At 33.9% G+C, this 19,877-nt stretch overlaps 1 protein-coding gene across 2 annotated transcripts in view; it reads left to right on the top strand.

Moving 5' to 3' along the window:
* Positions 1-19,877, top strand: part of LOC105431474 (lachesin) — a 143,996-nt gene that overhangs the window by 115,781 nt on the left and 8,338 nt on the right. For both annotated transcript variants that reach the window (XM_089073930.1, XM_089073929.1), the window contains exons 4-8: positions 5,767-5,952; positions 6,381-6,576; positions 7,218-7,346; positions 15,963-16,082; positions 16,437-16,607. In XM_089073930.1, the coding sequence (XP_088930056.1) occupies positions 5,767-5,952; positions 6,381-6,576; positions 7,218-7,346; positions 15,963-16,082; positions 16,437-16,607 (802 nt within the window). The remainder of the gene's footprint in view (positions 1-5,766; positions 5,953-6,380; positions 6,577-7,217; positions 7,347-15,962; positions 16,083-16,436; positions 16,608-19,877) is intronic.

Here is a 19,877-nt window from a genome sequence, read left to right as displayed (position 1 = left end):
AAAATTTCAATTCTAAGAACTTTACCGACTAGTTTCTGAGTATGCACATAATATATATGTGAGCGTCCATGGATACTACGTATGTATGTGTGTGTGTACGTACATGCAAGCACACAAGTGCAAATTCACGTAAAAACGAAACATACGAATGAATCTTATGAAGGAGACTTTAAAATATTTTTAACTCAGAAATTACATACATAGTCGTAACAAGGATTCTGAGAATTAAGATTTTTAATCATTTACTGCAAGAATTACAACATGTCACAAATTGACTAAAAATATTTTTTTTATAAGAATCGTGCGGGGTCCTTTCTTATCAAGAAACGCCATGATCGTCGTCTTTATCGTTTTCGACTTGTATGGTTGTTTTTGCATCTTACATGACTTTAATGATGATGAACAACTTTCGATTTTCTGATTAAACGTATACGTGCATACTCATACTTTTCACACCTACCCACTTCAAGATCTCACATGTTTTATACTTTTATACCTCCACATTTTCACTTCCTACACACGCAATTTCACACATTTATCCTCTTACATAATCATGTATCTTCGCAACTATACAGTATTTGTTTATAACGCATCATTTATATCTTCATACATATTACTACTACACGTCTAATAACTATGAGCATAACGCTGAGCTATCCTTTTGTACAAATGTTCACTCATTCGTAGAGTGAGTACAAATAATAATAATAATAATTTTTTTAATTATCGCGAAAATTGCGAAGTGGTATAAGACTTTTCTATTTGGTATCATCCGCTCTACCTGCTCACAAGAGATAATATGGTTATTACCATGTATGTGTATGTGTACGTGTACGTGCCCGCGCGCACGTTACAAATCCAATGGCTCCTACTATTACACATTTGCACACCTGCACCTCTACTTTATGTCTATACAATTTCACACATTAATTTTTTTCATTCGGTCATATATTTCCATATCTACATATTTATATCTACATATTCAACATCCTACATCTTCATATGCCTTCACATTTGCGATTTTTTTACACGTTTACACATGTCTGTAAACCTCCGCACCTTTTATACGCTCGGGTAATTTCACATATTTATTCTTTTACGCAATCGTGCATCTTCGCACCTACACACTCATACTTCCGTACGCTCACATATTCGCTGTCTTATATTTTTACGATTATTTTTTTGCATATATACGCGCTCTTGTACGTTCACACAAATTAACACTCCTACTTTACTCTTTCATACTTTTTCATTTATTTCCGCATCTACACGCTTATATTATACCTTCACCCGTACACACATCTATTTGTCCCACATTTTTATATGTACTTTCATACACAAGCACTTAGAGATTGCTTTATCAAACTTAATTATATGTATTTTTGAATAATATATAATTTAATTATCCTCTTACTAAAAAAAGAGGATATGATGTCAGTCAAAAAAAATTACCAATTTCTACTTGTTACTGTTACTTTTTTTACTGTTAGAAAAATTACATGCTGCTATTTCATATATCCACCAAAAAAATGTGCTGAAAATATGTGAGTTCTGACAAATGTAACGAAAAAAATACTATTTTCTAAAAGTTAAAATATATGAAAATGGGGAAGAAGAAAGACAAGAAAAAGAAAGAAAAAAGATTATCAAATAGAAACGTCAGAAAATAATACTTTAACATCTTCAATCCCAACTGTGAAACTCGTGATGTTGTAAGGAAGGCATAGAAGGCAAGAGGATGGCTCCGATCAAGTTATCCAACGGGTGCATCGGGATGGTGGACAAGAAGGAGGAGAGCTGAGAGAACTTTTTTAATTGGCGAATTTATCCATTTATATTTCACGCCACTTAAAAAAGGAACAGCCGTACTTCGGCGGGTGAAAGTCGAGAAAATAAAAAAACTTAGGGACGAGCTGTGCGCTATATAAATAGATATAGACGGCATTGGAAAGCCATGAAGAAATAAAATGCAAAAGGTGAGAAGAGATGAAGAGTTAGGTAAGCCGAGGAGGGGGGGGGTTTTTGAAGAGGTGCGGAGGAGAAATGGCGGGAAATAAACGAAGTGTGGTAGACTGGACCGAGGCTCCCGATCCTACAATGCGCCACAATAGAGCGCCGATGGTTTTGCATATGAAAGAGGACCGAGAATGGAGAGAACGTGGAACCAAAAGCCCGGGAGAAGGGATAGGTGTATATAACGCGATATATTATATTGGACTAGAAAGGTTACCTATCCCCCTAACCCCCTTGCCCCCCTTCATCCCCGAGTCTCTTTATGTCTATCTATCCGTCTGTTCCGTTACCGCCGGGTTCCTTTGCGGTTCCTCCGCTTGCCTCCTTAAAGGACCACTAAGATCTAGAGAAGGAAGGGGAGAAAGATCGTAAGCCCGACCCGGTGCCCAGGGAGGAAACTGCATTAGATAAAGAGGACGTTTTCGCGTTAAGATAGAGGTTCGTTTTTATTCGAGGCACGGCATGCCTTTTAAGATCTCGATCGTCTTCCTATCTTCTTTCCTGCTTTAAATTCTCTGCCTCTTTCATTGTGCTGCAAATTGACTATCCGTTCCTGCTTGAAGAAGACATGCGTGCGACGCTGCGTATTCCAAAGAAGGCAAGGGAAAACGACAGTTTTCATCTTGGCATACAGGATTTCCCTTTTTAGAAACGTTAGCAAGATCGCGGGAGTTCCCTCGGTTTTCGAGTTTCAGATTTTTCGGCGATGTATTGTGTCGACTTCGAGTTGCTATCATAGTTGCTCCCGCGACATTATCCGGCTTACGTTGCTATGGATACAATTCTTTCACTTCTGAAGACGATATCGCATATTCACAAGATCCCTGTTACACAGTTTTGCAAAAAAAAAATTTTCGTAAAAGAATCATTTTCTAATCATTTTTATTTAGCAATAATTAAGAGATGATTTTCTTCTATTTTTATATATTATGTTGAAATTTCTAAATTATCACCATACAGTCCAAATGTAATAAGCTTCATAAACTTTTAAGTTTCATAAATTTAATTTTTTATTTCTTACACTTCATTTATTCATAAAATGTATTTTTATATCAAAGAACTATGTTTTTATTTTCAAAGAACTATTTTAAGATGTAGAATAGAGACAGGTAACATGAAATATTAAAAATTTTTAAATTAATACTACTCTAAATGTATATTAATATTTGTAATTTACGGACTCTTAATTTTTATAGGACTCTTAAGAAAATCATGTTAGTTATAATATATTTGATTAATAAAAGTCTTCAAAAATTAATTTTCCAATTTTACTGTTAACAAAAATAAAAATAAAAAATAAAAGTAATGAAAATGAGAGTCTGAAAAGTGGATGTAAAATGATTACTGTCAAATTTTAAAAATAGTAAGAAATAAAAATATAATAAATAAAATGCAAACTTGCTTATTTATATAAACTAAATCAAAATAAAAAAATATCGAATAAAAAAATTATGATTTATATCTTTGCTGTGCAACGATAGTGTATAGAAAATAAAATTACATTATCATACATAAACAATAAAAGACAAACTTAGATCATTAAATTGTTATATAAAATAAACGTTATCTAAGAAAGTCGACAATCACACCAGGTCCGCCGTGCATTACGACACAATTTACAACAACTTTTAATGTTTATCACTGAAGTGCAGTTGCTTTGATTAGAAAATAAGTGTTTTTGTTCCATTACTAATAGTCTATTCTGTATTACCTGTCTTTACGCTACATTCCTCCGTATGCAAAAAAAAAAAAAAACGTTGCTAATCCCTTCTCTCTTCTTGCTTTTCCTTCTTCATTCTGCCGACTCACAACAATTAATCATCAGCGAAATGAATTGATGGCAACAGGGCATAAATGTTTGAGTGCCACGAGCATCTGTCGCGGCGACTTTCCCGTTTCTCCTCTCTTTCCGAGATGGTGTCGCGCTACCCCTTCCCCCCCTCCCCCCTCGGAAACGTCGCAGGGCGACACCGAGAGGGAGAATATCGGTCGCGTTTATAATACTCTAACGTAATATATTATAAGTAGAGGCACTTACAGGGCCGTCACTACCAAACTCGCACTCTGTCGCATCCCAACCGTCCCCGTAACCATCTCTCCCTTCGTCTCCCCCCCCCCCCACGTCTGCTCTCTATACTCCGCTTCCGCGGGTTATCGATAAGAACCGCGGAACTCTTTTGTCGGTTGATAGATAGCCTTTCAGAGCGCTGCGAGGTCAGATATTCGACATGGTACCGGTTCAATTTCATGCCAATAATATCTGTGCAAAGAGAGGCGAACAGGACGGAGGAACGGGGAAGGGAAAAAGGATGAATATTCGCGATACAACACACTGCAGTTTCCTCTTTCAGAATTCAGAAACTTCAACTAGAACGTAAGGCGAAATGACGATTAATATGAGCTACCCAGTTCGGAATTGCATTTCCCCACCCCTTTCACTATTCCCAGCCTCTCTCTATTCTCTCCCTCTTTCTATTCTTTTTTTTTTCATTGATTTTAATCCGTAAAAAAAAAAGTGGGTTTAATTAATGGCGTATATCAGGCGGCTTGGAGAGCGAACTGTAATAACCGGTGAGAGTTCAATTTAATGTTGTTGACGAAGGATCACGGGGCGAAAGTGTGGTAACCCACATTTGGAACGGTCACGATAGTCACTCCAAAAGTAATAATAAGTTACATTCACGAAAGCATCAAGAACGTGTAATAAATTGTACCAATCCACAGGAAGATCACAGGTAAAAATATGTTTGTTTGACCGACGTTTTTATTTTCTATCCTATTTACTATTTTTTATAATTTCAATACAAAGCTCGCGTTCGAGTTTTTGTTGATGTAAACATAATGACTTCACATCCTGTGAGAGTAGAGTACCTGAACTTTGGTGCTAAACCGTCATCTCTTGTGGCTTTACTTTTCTGTATTTTTCTAGAAAGTTACGTTTCTATGGGGGTTATCTTGTTCTTGCTCGCGGAATCCTTCATATTTACACAGTGGCAGACCGTCGCGGCGCAGTACGGTACAGTTTTCCTGTCCGAGGAATATGGCGGAAGAGCCGTAGCCAGAGCCTTTGCCATAAAGAGAAGATTCTTTCGTGGAATATACCAGGCTTTTGATGCCTGCCTTCGAGGCGATATATACGAATATTTCATTCATTCGCGAATAGAAAGCGTCCCGTATTCCATAACTCTCTTCTGCGCAAAGTCTCGCGGACGTTATCGTAATCGAGTTCACATTTGAATCGCGACGGGAAGCTTAAGATTGTACTTCCGAATATTTCAGGATCTAACTGACGTAGAAGAGAAAGAAAACCGGGAAAGAACGGTAGGAAAGTGCTTTAGGTTAGCAGGAAGTTCGAGTCTTCCTTCGTCACATCAATGTACGTGGCGATTTTTCAATTTTGCCTAATAATTAATTCTCTCGATACCTACGTAATATATCATACTAAATACCATTTATGCTCATTAAGCCTCAGGTTTTAATTTTAATTACATCAAAAGATATAAATAAAATAATTTAGGTAATTTTAGTACCAAATCTAGTGTCGAAAGAATTAATTCAGGGATAAGAATTTTGCGAAAAATTGTAAAAACAATCTAATTTAGTAAGCATTTTAAATGAAATGATCTCTTGAGGTAGACTCTGGTTTAGGAATCGTTAATCAACAGTGTACGTAATAGCGATAATATTAGATAGGCTTTGGAAAGGCGAAAACAGTTTTGAATCACTTTTTAAGAAATGGGTTTGTGAGATCAGGTGGCGTGGATAAAAGCAGACACCAAGGCGATTCTAGCGATTCATGAGCACGTGATTACGAACAACGCTCGCCTATCGGTGACTCACAGCGACTACAATACGTGGACGTTGAATATTCGCAGTGCACGCCGGGAAGATCGTGGGATTTATATGTGTCAGGTCAACACGGATCCTATGAAGAGTCAGGTAACGTAAATATAACCCTTTCCTATAAAAATGCCCTTTAAAAAACTAATTTATCTTACGTGAAAAATATTTCCATGTAGACGGATCTTTTTTTTTTTTTTTTTTTTTTTTTTTAATTATACTATAAATGAACAGAAGTATAAGATTAATGAAATATAAAATATAAATAAAACAATTAAGAATTATCATTATGCGAAATTATCGAGCGAATGGGAAATTTTCCGTAATACAAAAATTCTCTCAAGTTCATTGATATATAATTGCGACCTCAGTTGATTTTCCACTTCAATACGGTTGGTGATTTCGTTGTGTATTCCGTAACACTCCATATTCCTTCCTCGCTATACATTTGCATATATATATATATATATATATATATATATATATATATACAGCTCTGCTATAATTTATCTCCGCCGTATTCGCAGAGCGCATTTTTGGAGGTAGTAATACCGCCAGATATCATCTCGGAGGAGACCTCGAATGACATGATGGTTCCCGAGGGAGGTGCCGCGAAGCTGGTGTGCAAAGCGCGCGGTTATCCCAAGCCTGACATCGTGTGGAAGCGAGAAGACGGCGCCGAAATCATTTCGCGAGCCGGCGTCTCTGGTGGCAAAACAAAAAGTAAGGACTCCAAGTTTTATTTCGTGCCAGTCAATCTCGTTTTTCTCTTGGGAGCGATACGCTCCGGGCGTATTGCTACGGTACCAAACAGCTTTCTTCGGTTGCGAGACTGTCGGCGCAATTAAAATTGATCCCATCGGGATAGTAATCCGCAACCTGTGAGGATCAGAATTTAATCGACAGTCGTTGTTTCATATCACCTGGCGTATATATAAAATCAGTATAGAAAATTATTTTACAAGAGATCGTTTCTCTCGTGATGTGTGTAGTCCTAAAAAAAAAAATTTTAATTTATAATTCAAAAAAGAAACAAACATTTAAACATATACCGAAAATATATCTTTCTTTATTATATTATATATGTATAAATAATTCCAATTTAGAGCTCTGTGAGCTCCTATTTTCTTAAGTTCGTAACTGTAATTTTAATGAAACAAAACTATCTCGATCAAAGGACAAATTCAATTTGATAACTTAAATAATGACAAAGTTTCCATATGGAAACGTTTTTATGCATCTATGCATAAGTTTAAATTAAGCATCTGTTAAATTGCTCGGATGAAATTAATGTTGCGTATACTTTGATTATGTAACGAGCTAATCTCTGAGACTGCCCGTCTTCGCATCTTGCAATATTGCAGTACCCAGTGCAGAAGGCGAAACGCTGACTTTGTCGAAAGTAACGAGGGGCGAGATGGGCGCCTACCTGTGCATCGCCAGCAACGGAGTACCTCCGTCAGTCAGCAAACGAATGATGTTGCACGTACACTGTAAGTACATATATCTGCTATTTTGCTCGAACATTTCCGTCCTCTATGCCACAAAGGATATTTTGAATGACCTTTCTTTTCGCTTAGTTATCACAGAGTTATCACACTATCATTTTCACTTCAGCAATCATTTCAGATTGTCAATTGGTGGTGGCAACTTAAGACACTTAATTATTCATATTAGTAATTAGTAATATGAATAGAAAATAAACAGTATGTAAACTTTTTACAAAAGATAAAGATTTATTTCATCTTACATGATTTATAGAGATAATGATTATAATTTCGAGGCTTAGTAATAATTTATAGCATTCCTATAAGTTCTATAAGAAGTTTTATAATCTATCATTTCTATAAGTTTTTATTGATACTAAATTGATAATAATCGATTTTACTCACCACAGATATTCGTAAGAAATTGAGTAAATGCGTAAAGGAATGCATCAAGATTCAAATTTTTTTAGTGACCATATAGTGGTCTATGGTTTCTCGTGTACCAAGACGTTTTCTCGAACAATGGTCCAGAAAATCCGCGGATTCCTGACAGTAACCTTATCCGTGTGAGATGCTATTCGGTAAAATGAGAGAAGTATCTCGAAAAAAGTACAATGCGCTATGGCAATGACGAAGAAAAGCATCGCTTATACGATAGCCATCGTCACCTTTCCTTGCATAATGTTACTGTAACAAAGATGAGAAAGAGGAAGAGAGGAAAAGAAGAGGGAAAAGGGAAAGGGGGGGGAGGGAGGGAGGGAGAGAGAGAGAGAGAGAGAGAGAGAGAGAGAGAGAGAGAGAGAGAGAGAGAGAGAGAAAACTCTCCTCCTTTATAAAAGCCGAGACAGAGACCAACAAGGAGCGGAATAGAAAAGGAAGGAAGAAAAAGACCGAAGGTAAAATACTGCTTAAATAACAGCGCGTAATAGCGAAGAGGATGAAGTAGAGATTTCACGGAGGTGAGGTGCCAGGAAGGAGCCTGAGGTAATAAAATTACACCCGAGACGATGGTATAACACATCCACGTTTATCTCCTCTGCCTCTTTCGAAGGTTTAGCGAGAAGACAGCGTGCGCGATAAGATTCTGTTCAAATTGCGCGAAAATGAGGGTGGATGAAGACGCGCACGTCGAACAAATATTGTAAACTCGACTTTCCGTCAATTTTATTATAAAATTAACCTGATGATTTGTCTCTCATAAAAACAAAAAAAAAAATGAACCATAAAATTTCAAATTGCAATTTAATAAACCTTTCAATTTTATACAACTTGTTGCAAAATAAAATCCAAATTTCAACAGTAAATAAAGACAACAATAGACCTACTTTTTAATTAAATTTTTTGTACTTGTTCACCATTTTCTCTTTCTTCTCTTAATGTGAATAAAGACAGAAAAAGTTAACTAAACGGTACAAAAAGTTAATTAAAAAAAAGTGATCTAATGTGATAAAGAAAGCATATATATAATTATGCAGGATGTTTTATTTTAATATATTACCCTCAAAATTTTATTTATTTTTAATTTTAAAGAAAAGTGTTTCATATTAAAATTGTAGGACTTTGATCATCTGATGACGATATTGAATCATTTACGGATAACGCTACTGTCGAGATTTTTTTTACGGTCACTATTTTTTTAAACGGAATATATCTTTTATTACATAATATTTTATTTATATAAGATTCTTCTAAGCATTAAAATATTTCATTTGTAATCTCATACTTTTTTGTCCAGAATAACTAGAGGAATCGTATTATATCTTTTACATATATTATATAGTTTTATGGATTTCTTACATCAATCTATATTTATTGTATGATGTTATTTAAAAAAATAGCGATAAATTGACTGGCACCATCTATGAACGAATCAATATTGTAATCATGTAGTTCCCCCGGAATCCTAAATCTTTTTATAAAATATATTTTTTTTTAAATAGAAAATAAAATTTTGAAAGCTGACTTTTGGAGGTCATATTAAAAAATGGGACGTCCTAGTAAGTAAAGTTAAAGCAATTATTTGAGCAATATAATATAAATCAACAATTATTAATTAAGGAAATAAAAACTGAGGAGGTCACGAAATATTGGATTTTAAGTATTTTTTACACAAAAAACCCGATTCTAAGATAAATTCTCGTATATCAAAAGATTGTACGTTCATTAAAGGAGGCATAATAGTGAAAAAGAAGTAAGCTTCATGGTGGTAGAAAACGTGATGTGACGACAGCGAGTTAAGCGGTTACGACCGACCCGACTGTATCTTACAATTAGAAACTGGAGAAGAGGTAATTTCTCGTGTGAAATTAGACGTACCTGTGAACGTGCGTACAGTTCTCTGTTTCACAATTTCGCATCTAACCTCGGGTACTATAACAAAATTACACAATAAATTGATTTTTATCAAAACATGCTGTGGACGAATCTATATCTATGAGTTATTGCTGAAAAAAATAGGATACAATCTTTAAAAAGTTTCGTCGGGAATCGTTTTGTTTATATAGCTTTTAATGTATTTTTCGTCATAAAAGTCGAAAACTGTCATCATAATCACACTTTTAAGGGAAGGAATCGAATTACTTTATAAAACGTGAATTTTTATCATTGCAACTATTATTCAACTTAAGAAAAAACACATTATAATGTTAATATATGGTGTATCATAAATAGTTAATACAACAAACTTGACGGACTTTCCCCAAGTAAAATTGTACTCGCGACTCACGTTCGCTCATCATTGGCATCCACGTGACGGTAGAATAAAAGTCTCGTCTTAGTTAAAGACTTGGAGAGAAGAGAGAGAGAGAGAGAGAGAGAGAGACCAAGCCTTGATCTAATCATCGCAAGATATGACAAGCTGAACTTTATTCAGAAACTTTAAACATCCCACCGTCAGCTCCGGTTTTAACTTAGTTCCAACGTTTTAACTTCTCCGTTACATCTCTCTCGCGACTTCCTTTCTCCCCCCCTCCCCTCCCCCCCCCCCGTTCGCAACTTTTCCACGGAACTCGGACGCGTAATTACGTGTTAGATAAATATGATTGTACACGAGGAGATGGGACAGGGACTGAAAAGCAACGCGACAAACGCCGCATCGTGCGCGATTCCAGTAATGCGAAAAATACACGAGACACAGCCGACACGTTGGTTTCGTGTTGGTTTTGGTTACTTGGTTTTGTGTTGGTTTTGGTTGGTTTGGTTTTTGACACGGTCTTACCGCTGCTTCTCGACAAGGGACACCGTTACTCCAGCAGTAGTATATGTGGAGTGAAACGTCATAAAAAAAAGGGATCGAGCGTTATCTTTATCACTACAGGAGTACCGTAGGTCTCCGCGCGTCCAAAACGAGATAAGAGATCATGTCCTTTCGAGGAGAGAAAGAAAGAGAGAGTAATAAAGAGGGGTTGGAGGGGGAGGGGGGAGGGGGTCAGCTAGCTAACGTACAGTCCAGGTCGTTGTTAGACCTGAGACAAAATAATAGGCCTTCCTAATGGTTTATACGTTGACTTATTACGTCGTTCTATTGCTATCGCATTCTAAAAAGACCTACAAGTATTATTACGATTATTACTATTTCGGAATTAAAGGCTGATGTGCAATCCGTTACAAACAATAAGATATTGTTTATCATGATTGCAAGATATTATTACTTATTATTTGTAATTATGTACACCTACTTCTTTATAATTAATCGTTTGTTTAAGTAAGTAACTCGCATATGCTTCTTATGTGCCTATTGATGATAAAATTCTCTGTAACAAGTAATTTTTATTATTCATTGAAATAGACAATACAATATAATAAATAATAAATTAAGTATTATTATTGGATAATCTGTCTCTCTCTCTCTCTCTCTCTCTCTCTCTCTGTCTTAAAGTCAATTTATATTGTATTAGATACATATATATTAATGTTAAAATTTCTAATAGTCATAAAACATGATACTGATAGGAATCTTTTCCAAAATTTACTTTCAATAACTTCTTAATTATACGATTAGAAAAACTTAAGAAATAAGTACGAAAGTATAAACTCTGATAAAATATTGACTCAAATTAAAACGTAGATCAGTTCTGCATCAGCAATTCTTTAGTTCTTCAGTTCTCGAATATAAGTTAAAAATAAGTCGAATATTATAAAAAAAAACTATTACTGTAAGATTTGTGTGGAATAAATTTCTTTATTATGAACGGATAAATATCTTATGTGTTACAACGTTTTTCTTCAAAAGAATAAACAGATATTATCTTGTGAGCTTGAGAGTAAGCAATACAAAATAATAATAAATATTGTTTTTAAAGAATTGTTCAACTTATCTGTGAGAATTGATAAAGGAATTATTTATCTAGAGGGTATTTGACACGGTACTGAGAATCGCACGCTGTTAATGCATTAAATTATTACACCGCATTAAGCTGTTACACCACATTAGATCAGAGTATAAACGCGACGAATGTAATTTTGCGATCATATTAAGTGCCTCGAGCTCGTTGAACTTAATTAGCGGAGGCGATGGAAGAAATTAGCCTATATCGCTTATTTATATGTAACCTCGCAATTGTGCTTTACGATCGGCTCTCTATTTCAGTCTTTCGCTTTAGATCGATCAACTGTCCATTTTGTCGCACAGATATCGCATCCACAACTTATTTGATTGATGTTCGACAAATTCATTTTAGCATCGCTATATTTATTGGCGATATCATATGGTGAACTCTTATCATGTAACATACCGTTATGCAGTTACTGCATAAATGTGTAAAATACAAGATGTTTCATATTCGTAAAAATATTCTTTGCTAAAAATATTTAAGTCTATCTGACGGATAAATTTATTAACATAAACGAAAATACGAATAGAAAGGAGAAAGTGTCCAATCAAGTTAACTTTTTCTATGGAGAATTTAATTTGACTTTTTATAAAATCAAAAATTTAGAAGAGTTTATCAATATCTTATTAAAAGAAAGTTCGATTGATCTAAGAATAGTTATTTTTGTCAATGATTTCGACGAAAACTTTTTCGACGAAAAAATGAAATTCATAATAGTTTCGTTTATTGAAAATTTGTATTTATCTTTTGTTCGAAAATTTCAAATTCCAATCTATGCAGGAACACGCTATATCCATATATGTTGAGATATGTTATATGTTGAAATTTGTTGAGATATAAAAATCATTTATATTATAAGCTCAAATTTAGTAAGAACTTTTACTAATAATAGATGTGAGTTTGATAGATTACAAGTACTTATTTTATAAATTTATCTAATGCAAAACACACACACCAATATATATATATATATATGTGTGTGTGTGTATGTGTGTGTGTGTGTGTGTGTGTGTGTGTGTGTGTGTGTGTGTGTGTGTGTGTGTGTGTGTGTGTGTGTATGTATTAAATTATATATATTAATCTATTTCATATGAATATATATATATATATATTCAAGGGTGGAAAATTATTTTTTTAAACAATAACAATTCGTTATCACTACAAAAAAAAAATGATTCGTTACTTTTTTCGTTACTTTTTTAATGCTAAAATGAAATCAGATTAAATAAAAAATTTACTTTTATAATTTTTTGTAGCAAATAACAATAAAACTTTTTTATAATCACTAGTCAAACGATCTATTTATCAATAAACTGATGATATGCGGAATAAGCGGCGATGATTTGCATCCCGTGCAATTGCTTGATATCGAAAATGTCGCAGCATATTTGCATATTTCGTCGAGTTCACAGGCTCGTTCACAATTAAGAGTAATGTCGGGCAATCTCTGTTTTGTTGTCCAGGTAAACGCGTCACCTATTGTCACATATCGAGCTAAACGTTACACGAAGAATTCCCAGCGCGAATATTCATCACCATCACACTACTATGCATGCCGTAAAATCGGTATTGAAAATTTTTGGATAAATTGAAAGTTTGCGCATAAATCTGTTGAAAAAAATCACACATTGGATTTGCGAGACGTGTTCGGTAAATCAAAACAATTAAAACTGTCTCTTTCTCTCTTGCTACGGTACAGAAGGGATTCATAAATCAATTGTCGCGATACAACGCACGGCTGTACTTACAATGGAGGCGAAAACGTGATTCAATTTGGCGCATAATTGTTCGCCGAGAAGATTGCCGAGGATTCACTCGTTCATTTTGATAATTCGTCTTGTACTTTCCGACTCGTTCGCGTTTTTACAACATAATCAACGACGTACATCATAATTACCAATTATTCGTATGGTCTCTCTTCCAATTATTATTACGATGATTCATATCTGGATTTTCTGTTAAATGAAAGTTTAGTTAGTATGTTAAGTTGATGTATGAATTATGAATTATGAATATATGTTCATTGTTGGCACTGGTATAAGGTCACACAGCATCCCGCGCAAATCTGCACAATTAATCTCTTAATTTGTTTGTTCTTATTATAAAGATTATTCTTATTGCCTTTATTTATTCTACTTGCAAAAATCGGACTTGTAAAAAATAATTTCATGCACATACACATACTTCTTAATTATTCAAATGGTAAATCTGTACATTTGGTATTATTATGAAATTTACATTTGATGAGAGATAGCCAATCAATAAATACGATAGCCACCGTTTTACCATCGTAAAATTTCGAAGAAACGCTTCAAATCACGTTATTGCAAAAGTAACATTTTATTTAAAAAGTAATTAATCGATAAAGCAGATTTTTTTTCTCTTCGATGTATGAAATCTATACGTATCAGAATTATTTGATTTTTATCCGAGAATGTTGAGGTACCTGAGTTACGGTTACGTACCGCCAAACATCCTGCGTATTCCCTTTTCTCATATAAAAGGGTCTTCTTGGAGTTGCTAGGATCTTTGGTGTGCACAAGCTTGGCATGAGCACATATATTTCCCAAGCGACGCTTGAAAAGAGTCGATCCAAAGATCCTCCAGGAAAAAAGGGCTAGTTTATCTCGCGCCATCTTAATTTTTCCGTTACCATGTTACATAATATTGTCATTAAGTATTCTGCCCACTCGATATCACTGATGTAATATTTACTACTACAAATGGCCAAGGTACGGTTCATTTTATGAGGTATTATCTTTTAACGATGAGAATCGTTAAAGCTTATAATGGCATTAATTAAATTTCATTATGGATACAAATATCCATTTATATTTGTCATATTTTTATGTATGTTGTGTCCATTTATCGTTTAGGATTAACTCAGATATTAACATATTAACAAAACAATATCGAGAGATGGATAGTGTCTCATTGCTAAATTTACGCGTAACGATGATGTAAAACAAGTCTGAGATGCCTGATAGTTATCTTTACGCAAAACTCTGAAATAAATTATTTCACAACTTATCGTAGTAATAATTGCACCGATTATATTCTGATTAGGCTCAATCGATAATAATTTAAATTACATAACGTAGTTTTTCTTTTTGTAAAAAAAATCATTATTTTCGTAAGTAATACAATAGATCATTTGAGATGTAAAGAAGATATGCCTTAAAAACACACATATGCCTTAAGAAAATTATGTAACTTGCAATATGTAATTACATTTTTTTGAAACATGATTATATGTTTTTCCTTTACACAATTGATTTATCTCATTACTATATTTAACATTTTATATTTACAATTAATTTTTTACATAAATTATATTATAGCGATTTAAATTCGTTGTTGAATCCAAAATATATACATTACATAACTGTTAAAATAATAATTTTGTTAAATTCAACGTATCTCAACTTAATTACTTAATGTATATGTTCTTTTTATTCTACTTGTTTATAATTTACTGAGCAATGACTCAGTATAATTAAGTCAAAACTTTATTAATAGCAATGGCAAGATTGTGCCATGAAATACGATATTTATAATGTGCAAAGAAATTTCTCTTGTGCATAACATCTCAATAAAGAAATGGGAGAATTCAACTGGCTACTAGCCGTTTTTCCTGGAAGCAGAATTTCAGAATTGGTGGGGGGTTAAGTAGCCGCTGTAAAACGCACTGTAAGCGTTTTGTGACGACACGACGTTTGGCCGAGCTTTGGCCGAAAGAAGAAGTGCTCGGCGTGGTCGCCTGTTAAAATGTAAGCAGCTCACGAAAAGCTGCTTACGATACTCGAAATGAAAAGCAGCGCAACGCTGCCATGAAGTGGAGACAGAAAGCGAGCGAGAGAGAGAAAGATAGAGAAGGGGGTGGGATGGGGCGGGGGGAGTGGGGAGGGGGGGAGGGGTGGAGAAAGGAAGAGATAGAAAATGCGTCCTTTCCGCTCGCTCGCTAAATGACAATCTGTCAGCGTGTTTCATTAGCGTGAGGTGCTCACGTAGCTCGCTAATGACGCACCCGCACAAAGAGAGACCACACTGTAACTACTGAGGTAAGGCGATTGAATTGTGCAAATGGTACAATGCACCATCGTTGTTTCCCTATCTCGAGATCTTCGCTTTGAAAGAAATCAGAAAAATATCCTTTGTGGCGTCAGCGACGCGATGACGTTCAATTAGAGAAATTAGTTTGTGGAGAACCGCGCGCGCAGATGCGTCGCCGATGTTACGTCGTTGTTTCTGTTAGCACGATCGCGTCTGATCGAATCGTTATGGTTTACAGTTCATCCGATGGTCCAGGTACCGAACCAGCTGGTCGGGGCTCCGATCGGAACTAACGTCACATTGATCTGCCTCGTGGAGGCATCACCCAAGGCCATTAATTATTGGACTCGAGACTCAGGTAATGGAACGGTGCAATTAGCGCGTAATTCTTGCCACTCGATCTCGATTTGAATGTTAAAACTTCAAAACAATTGAAAGATTTCAAATTATCCTGAAAAATTTTAAAATACAAAATAATTTAAAATATTTAAATAATTTAAGTAATTTAAAATATTTTATACAGTTGGAAGATTTATTCGTATTTTATTCAGAAACGGAAAATATCTTTTGATATCTATCTCGAAATTATCTCGATTAATAGAAATACTTATTATAACTTTAACTTAATTTTTTTTTATACAACTTATTTCTTACGTTTCAATTTCTAAAATTGAATTGAGTGTGTGTGTGTGTGTGTGTATTTTTTTTTCAGACGAAATGATAATCAGTAACAGCAAATACACAATGTCCGAGCAGAAGACATCGGTATATAGCGTGCAGATGCGATTGGTGATTATGAACTTGCAGAAACACGATTTGGGTGGCTACAAATGCATCTCGAAGAACTCTATCGGCGATGCTGAGGGGAACATCCGGCTTTACGGTAAGTTTCCGCGGTTAACGCGTCGACGAAAACAGGTCGTAAAGTCTCTCTAGTAAGGTAGGGCTTCCAGAAAGTCTCGGGAAAACTTTGTCAGACGCAAACGACCTCGTATCATCGTAAAATCTCTTCGAAAGTTAATGCATTTATTATATATATTTATTATATATTTTTTAAAAAATTACTAGTTAATCCGAAAATAGACTAGACATAGAAAAAAAAAAAAAAAACATGCCAAATCTTATTAGATGGATCAAATATTTAGAATTTTACTTTAAAATATTTGAATATTGAAAACAAAGTGTGAATGCAGGAATTTAAGGGTGAAAAAGTGCTACAATATTAAATCCTTAATTAATAAAATTTAATTGATGGAAAAGGATATATTGGACTTGAGCATTGCACTGATATAGATGTACATTCATTCTAATTCCTTATCATCTTCCAAAAGACTTCCAAAAAGGAAAGTGCTTTTCTGGAGCTTTGAAACAACGTCGGATATATCAGAAGCGTGTATCTGAAGGGTGGTCGCAGTTTGTACGTGTTTCCAACGGCAAGAAAGTACGGCGTATCATTACGACATCGTCGTTTCCATTACACGCGCGATTTAATACGTCGCAATCTTACAAGAACGATCAACGGCAATGAATGCCTCGCGCATTATGCAACACGACATTATTTTTCTTGTCACTTGGTAACGATGTCGCTGTGTAAAAAATGGCGAGCATTTAGGTTTAAGAATATAGAATTAAAGAACGGATATTTTTGTTTTGTCATTAACAGATTTAATCGTATTTTTAATTTTTAATTCTTTCTTCTACTATTTTTTATTCGTTACTTAGTGCGAATTGTAAAGAATGAAAAGAAGAATGAGGAAAAAAAAAAAAGCAAAAAATGATAAAACTAAAACCATAAAATGAAAATCTGGGGACAGAAATATTTTATATGCACCTATATAATATTTCTGACGCTGATGATTTTCTTCGTTTTGTAATCTCAAGAATTTATCTCGAAGAAACCGCATGACTGTCATTATAAGAATATCGGTATTTGTGAAATTAAGTTTCCTCTCGAGTTTTACTTTATTTGAGATGTTAAAAGGACCGACGTATAGAAGACGCGGATCGGAATTTTTATAGTTTCTTAGGCACGTAACCATTTCTCCATCGTAACCATAAGTTATTTCATGACGCAGATAATACTGTGCCTTCCTATAAAATATTTATAGAATTCGCTGTGTAACTGCAAAATATCATCGATCGCCTATGTACGTCGAAATATGAAATATTCAAATCAGTAATCTTCGAAATCTTTGCGATATCAGTTATAACGTGATCATAATCCGCTTTCTCTTCTCCGATAGCATCTTCTTTTAACATTTTTTAAAACGTTTAAACTATTCTATAATATTCTATAGAACTATTCTATAATATTCTATATTAATAACACGCTTACAAAAAAATTAATATATATATATATATATATATATATATATATATATATATATATGAAATAATGATTATAATATATAATTGTTATTAGCATGCACAAAACAAGATATAATTTATTAAATTTTTATCTACATTATTCATTTCTCATTTATTTTATATTTTTGTTACTAAATATTTCTTATATTAAGCTATATTAAGTAATAATATGGCAAATATTAATAAAATACGATTTAGGCGATCGATACATATTCAACAACTTTCCGCTACGTCGCGTTGACGAAATGACGTTACGGTCATCACAAAAAGTCGTCATGAATATTGTCCTATAATTTCTCGTTTTGATTGAACATTACGATCCATTTACAGCGCATATGCAGGTATCTCTTTTATCAAAATTATAAAAAAAAGGCAAATTTTTCATGGACAACACAACTTGACATCATCCTTTCACTAGTGTACCATAAGCTACAAATGCATCTATAACTTTTCACTCACTTCACTCGGAGTATGTTCTTATTTTTTTCACAGTTTATCGGATTCTGTCATCACATAATTTCACATTATCACATAATTTTTCACTTTATGGCACGAAAGAAAATTCAACAAAATTGCGAATTTTTACAGCGCTCTTGGCGCGAAATAACGATCAAGTACAATCAAGTCATTTTACGTATTTTCTGCAATTTTTGATCCACAGCTGAATCGCTTACAACATAATCATTGAATAGCAAAAAAGTAAAGCAAATGCGATTTCGAGTACGTCTTTAAAATTATTTGACCTCAATTAATCAATAAAATCAATTACACGAAATCTTGTAAAATAAAAATTTCATTTTTCAGAATAATGACAGTTTAATTTAGCAGTAACATTAAGGGAAATGCTATTTCAATAATATTATTTAACGACATACGCTCGATTTAATCGTCATTCGTCATTCTTGGATTACATATGACAATAGAAAATTGGTATAATATACTTAATAAATGCGACAAATCATTTCATTATGTTCGATGCTTTTAAATAAATGACGAAATGGGTATTGATCGAAATCCGAGTAACCGTCATAATATTGTAATACAACATAGTACATACTCAGGATTATTTCTGTTGCTGACATTTATTTTGATTATTCACGAAGGACATGATACATAATGCTGCCTTCACTTATACATTTTACTATTTTATGACCTTTTTTAATAAATAATTTAGTGCACACTTGTTATTTTTACTGCTTAATATTTTTTTAAACATATTGCAAAACTTTATATATATATATATATATATATATATATATTCAAAATGGCAAAATAAATAATATCATAAATAAATAATATATGTTTTTCCTTCTTATGAAATTTCTTTATAAAATGCAATTTTTACGATAACTTGCCTAAAAATTACCAATAAGAGTTATTACGTTATCATACAGTACAATATCATAATCCTGAGTTGCGTACATAAGCGTTATCGCAACGTAAATTTTCAGTGTCGCATTAGAAACTAAATTTCAAACAAGTTATCGACGAGAAAAGCACTTAAAATTATAGATTTACACGCGACGATGAAATTCGTATTTGTATCCCATGCTACCTAGAACACTCAACACAAGTTATCAAAAACATAAGGGAGATCAAAACGCAAAACGGAAAGCCACGTTACGTTATTATTATTAGAATCACGAGGAAATAATTTTTGTATATGGTGTACACCAAAAAATTTACTTTTGTCACAAATTTTCAGTAATATGATCTAAGGATAAGTCCAATGTTTTAGTTCACCTCTTCATCGTAACAAGAATAATAATAACATGCGAGATAGAGC

This window comes from Pogonomyrmex barbatus, unplaced genomic scaffold, assembly GCF_055798465.1.
Source record: "Pogonomyrmex barbatus isolate J1 unplaced genomic scaffold, ASM5579846v1 scaffold16, whole genome shotgun sequence".
Lineage (NCBI taxonomy): Eukaryota > Metazoa > Arthropoda > Insecta > Hymenoptera > Formicidae > Pogonomyrmex > Pogonomyrmex barbatus.
Note: the sequence above shows the minus strand (reverse complement) of the source record. Positions and strands in the feature narration are given on the sequence as shown.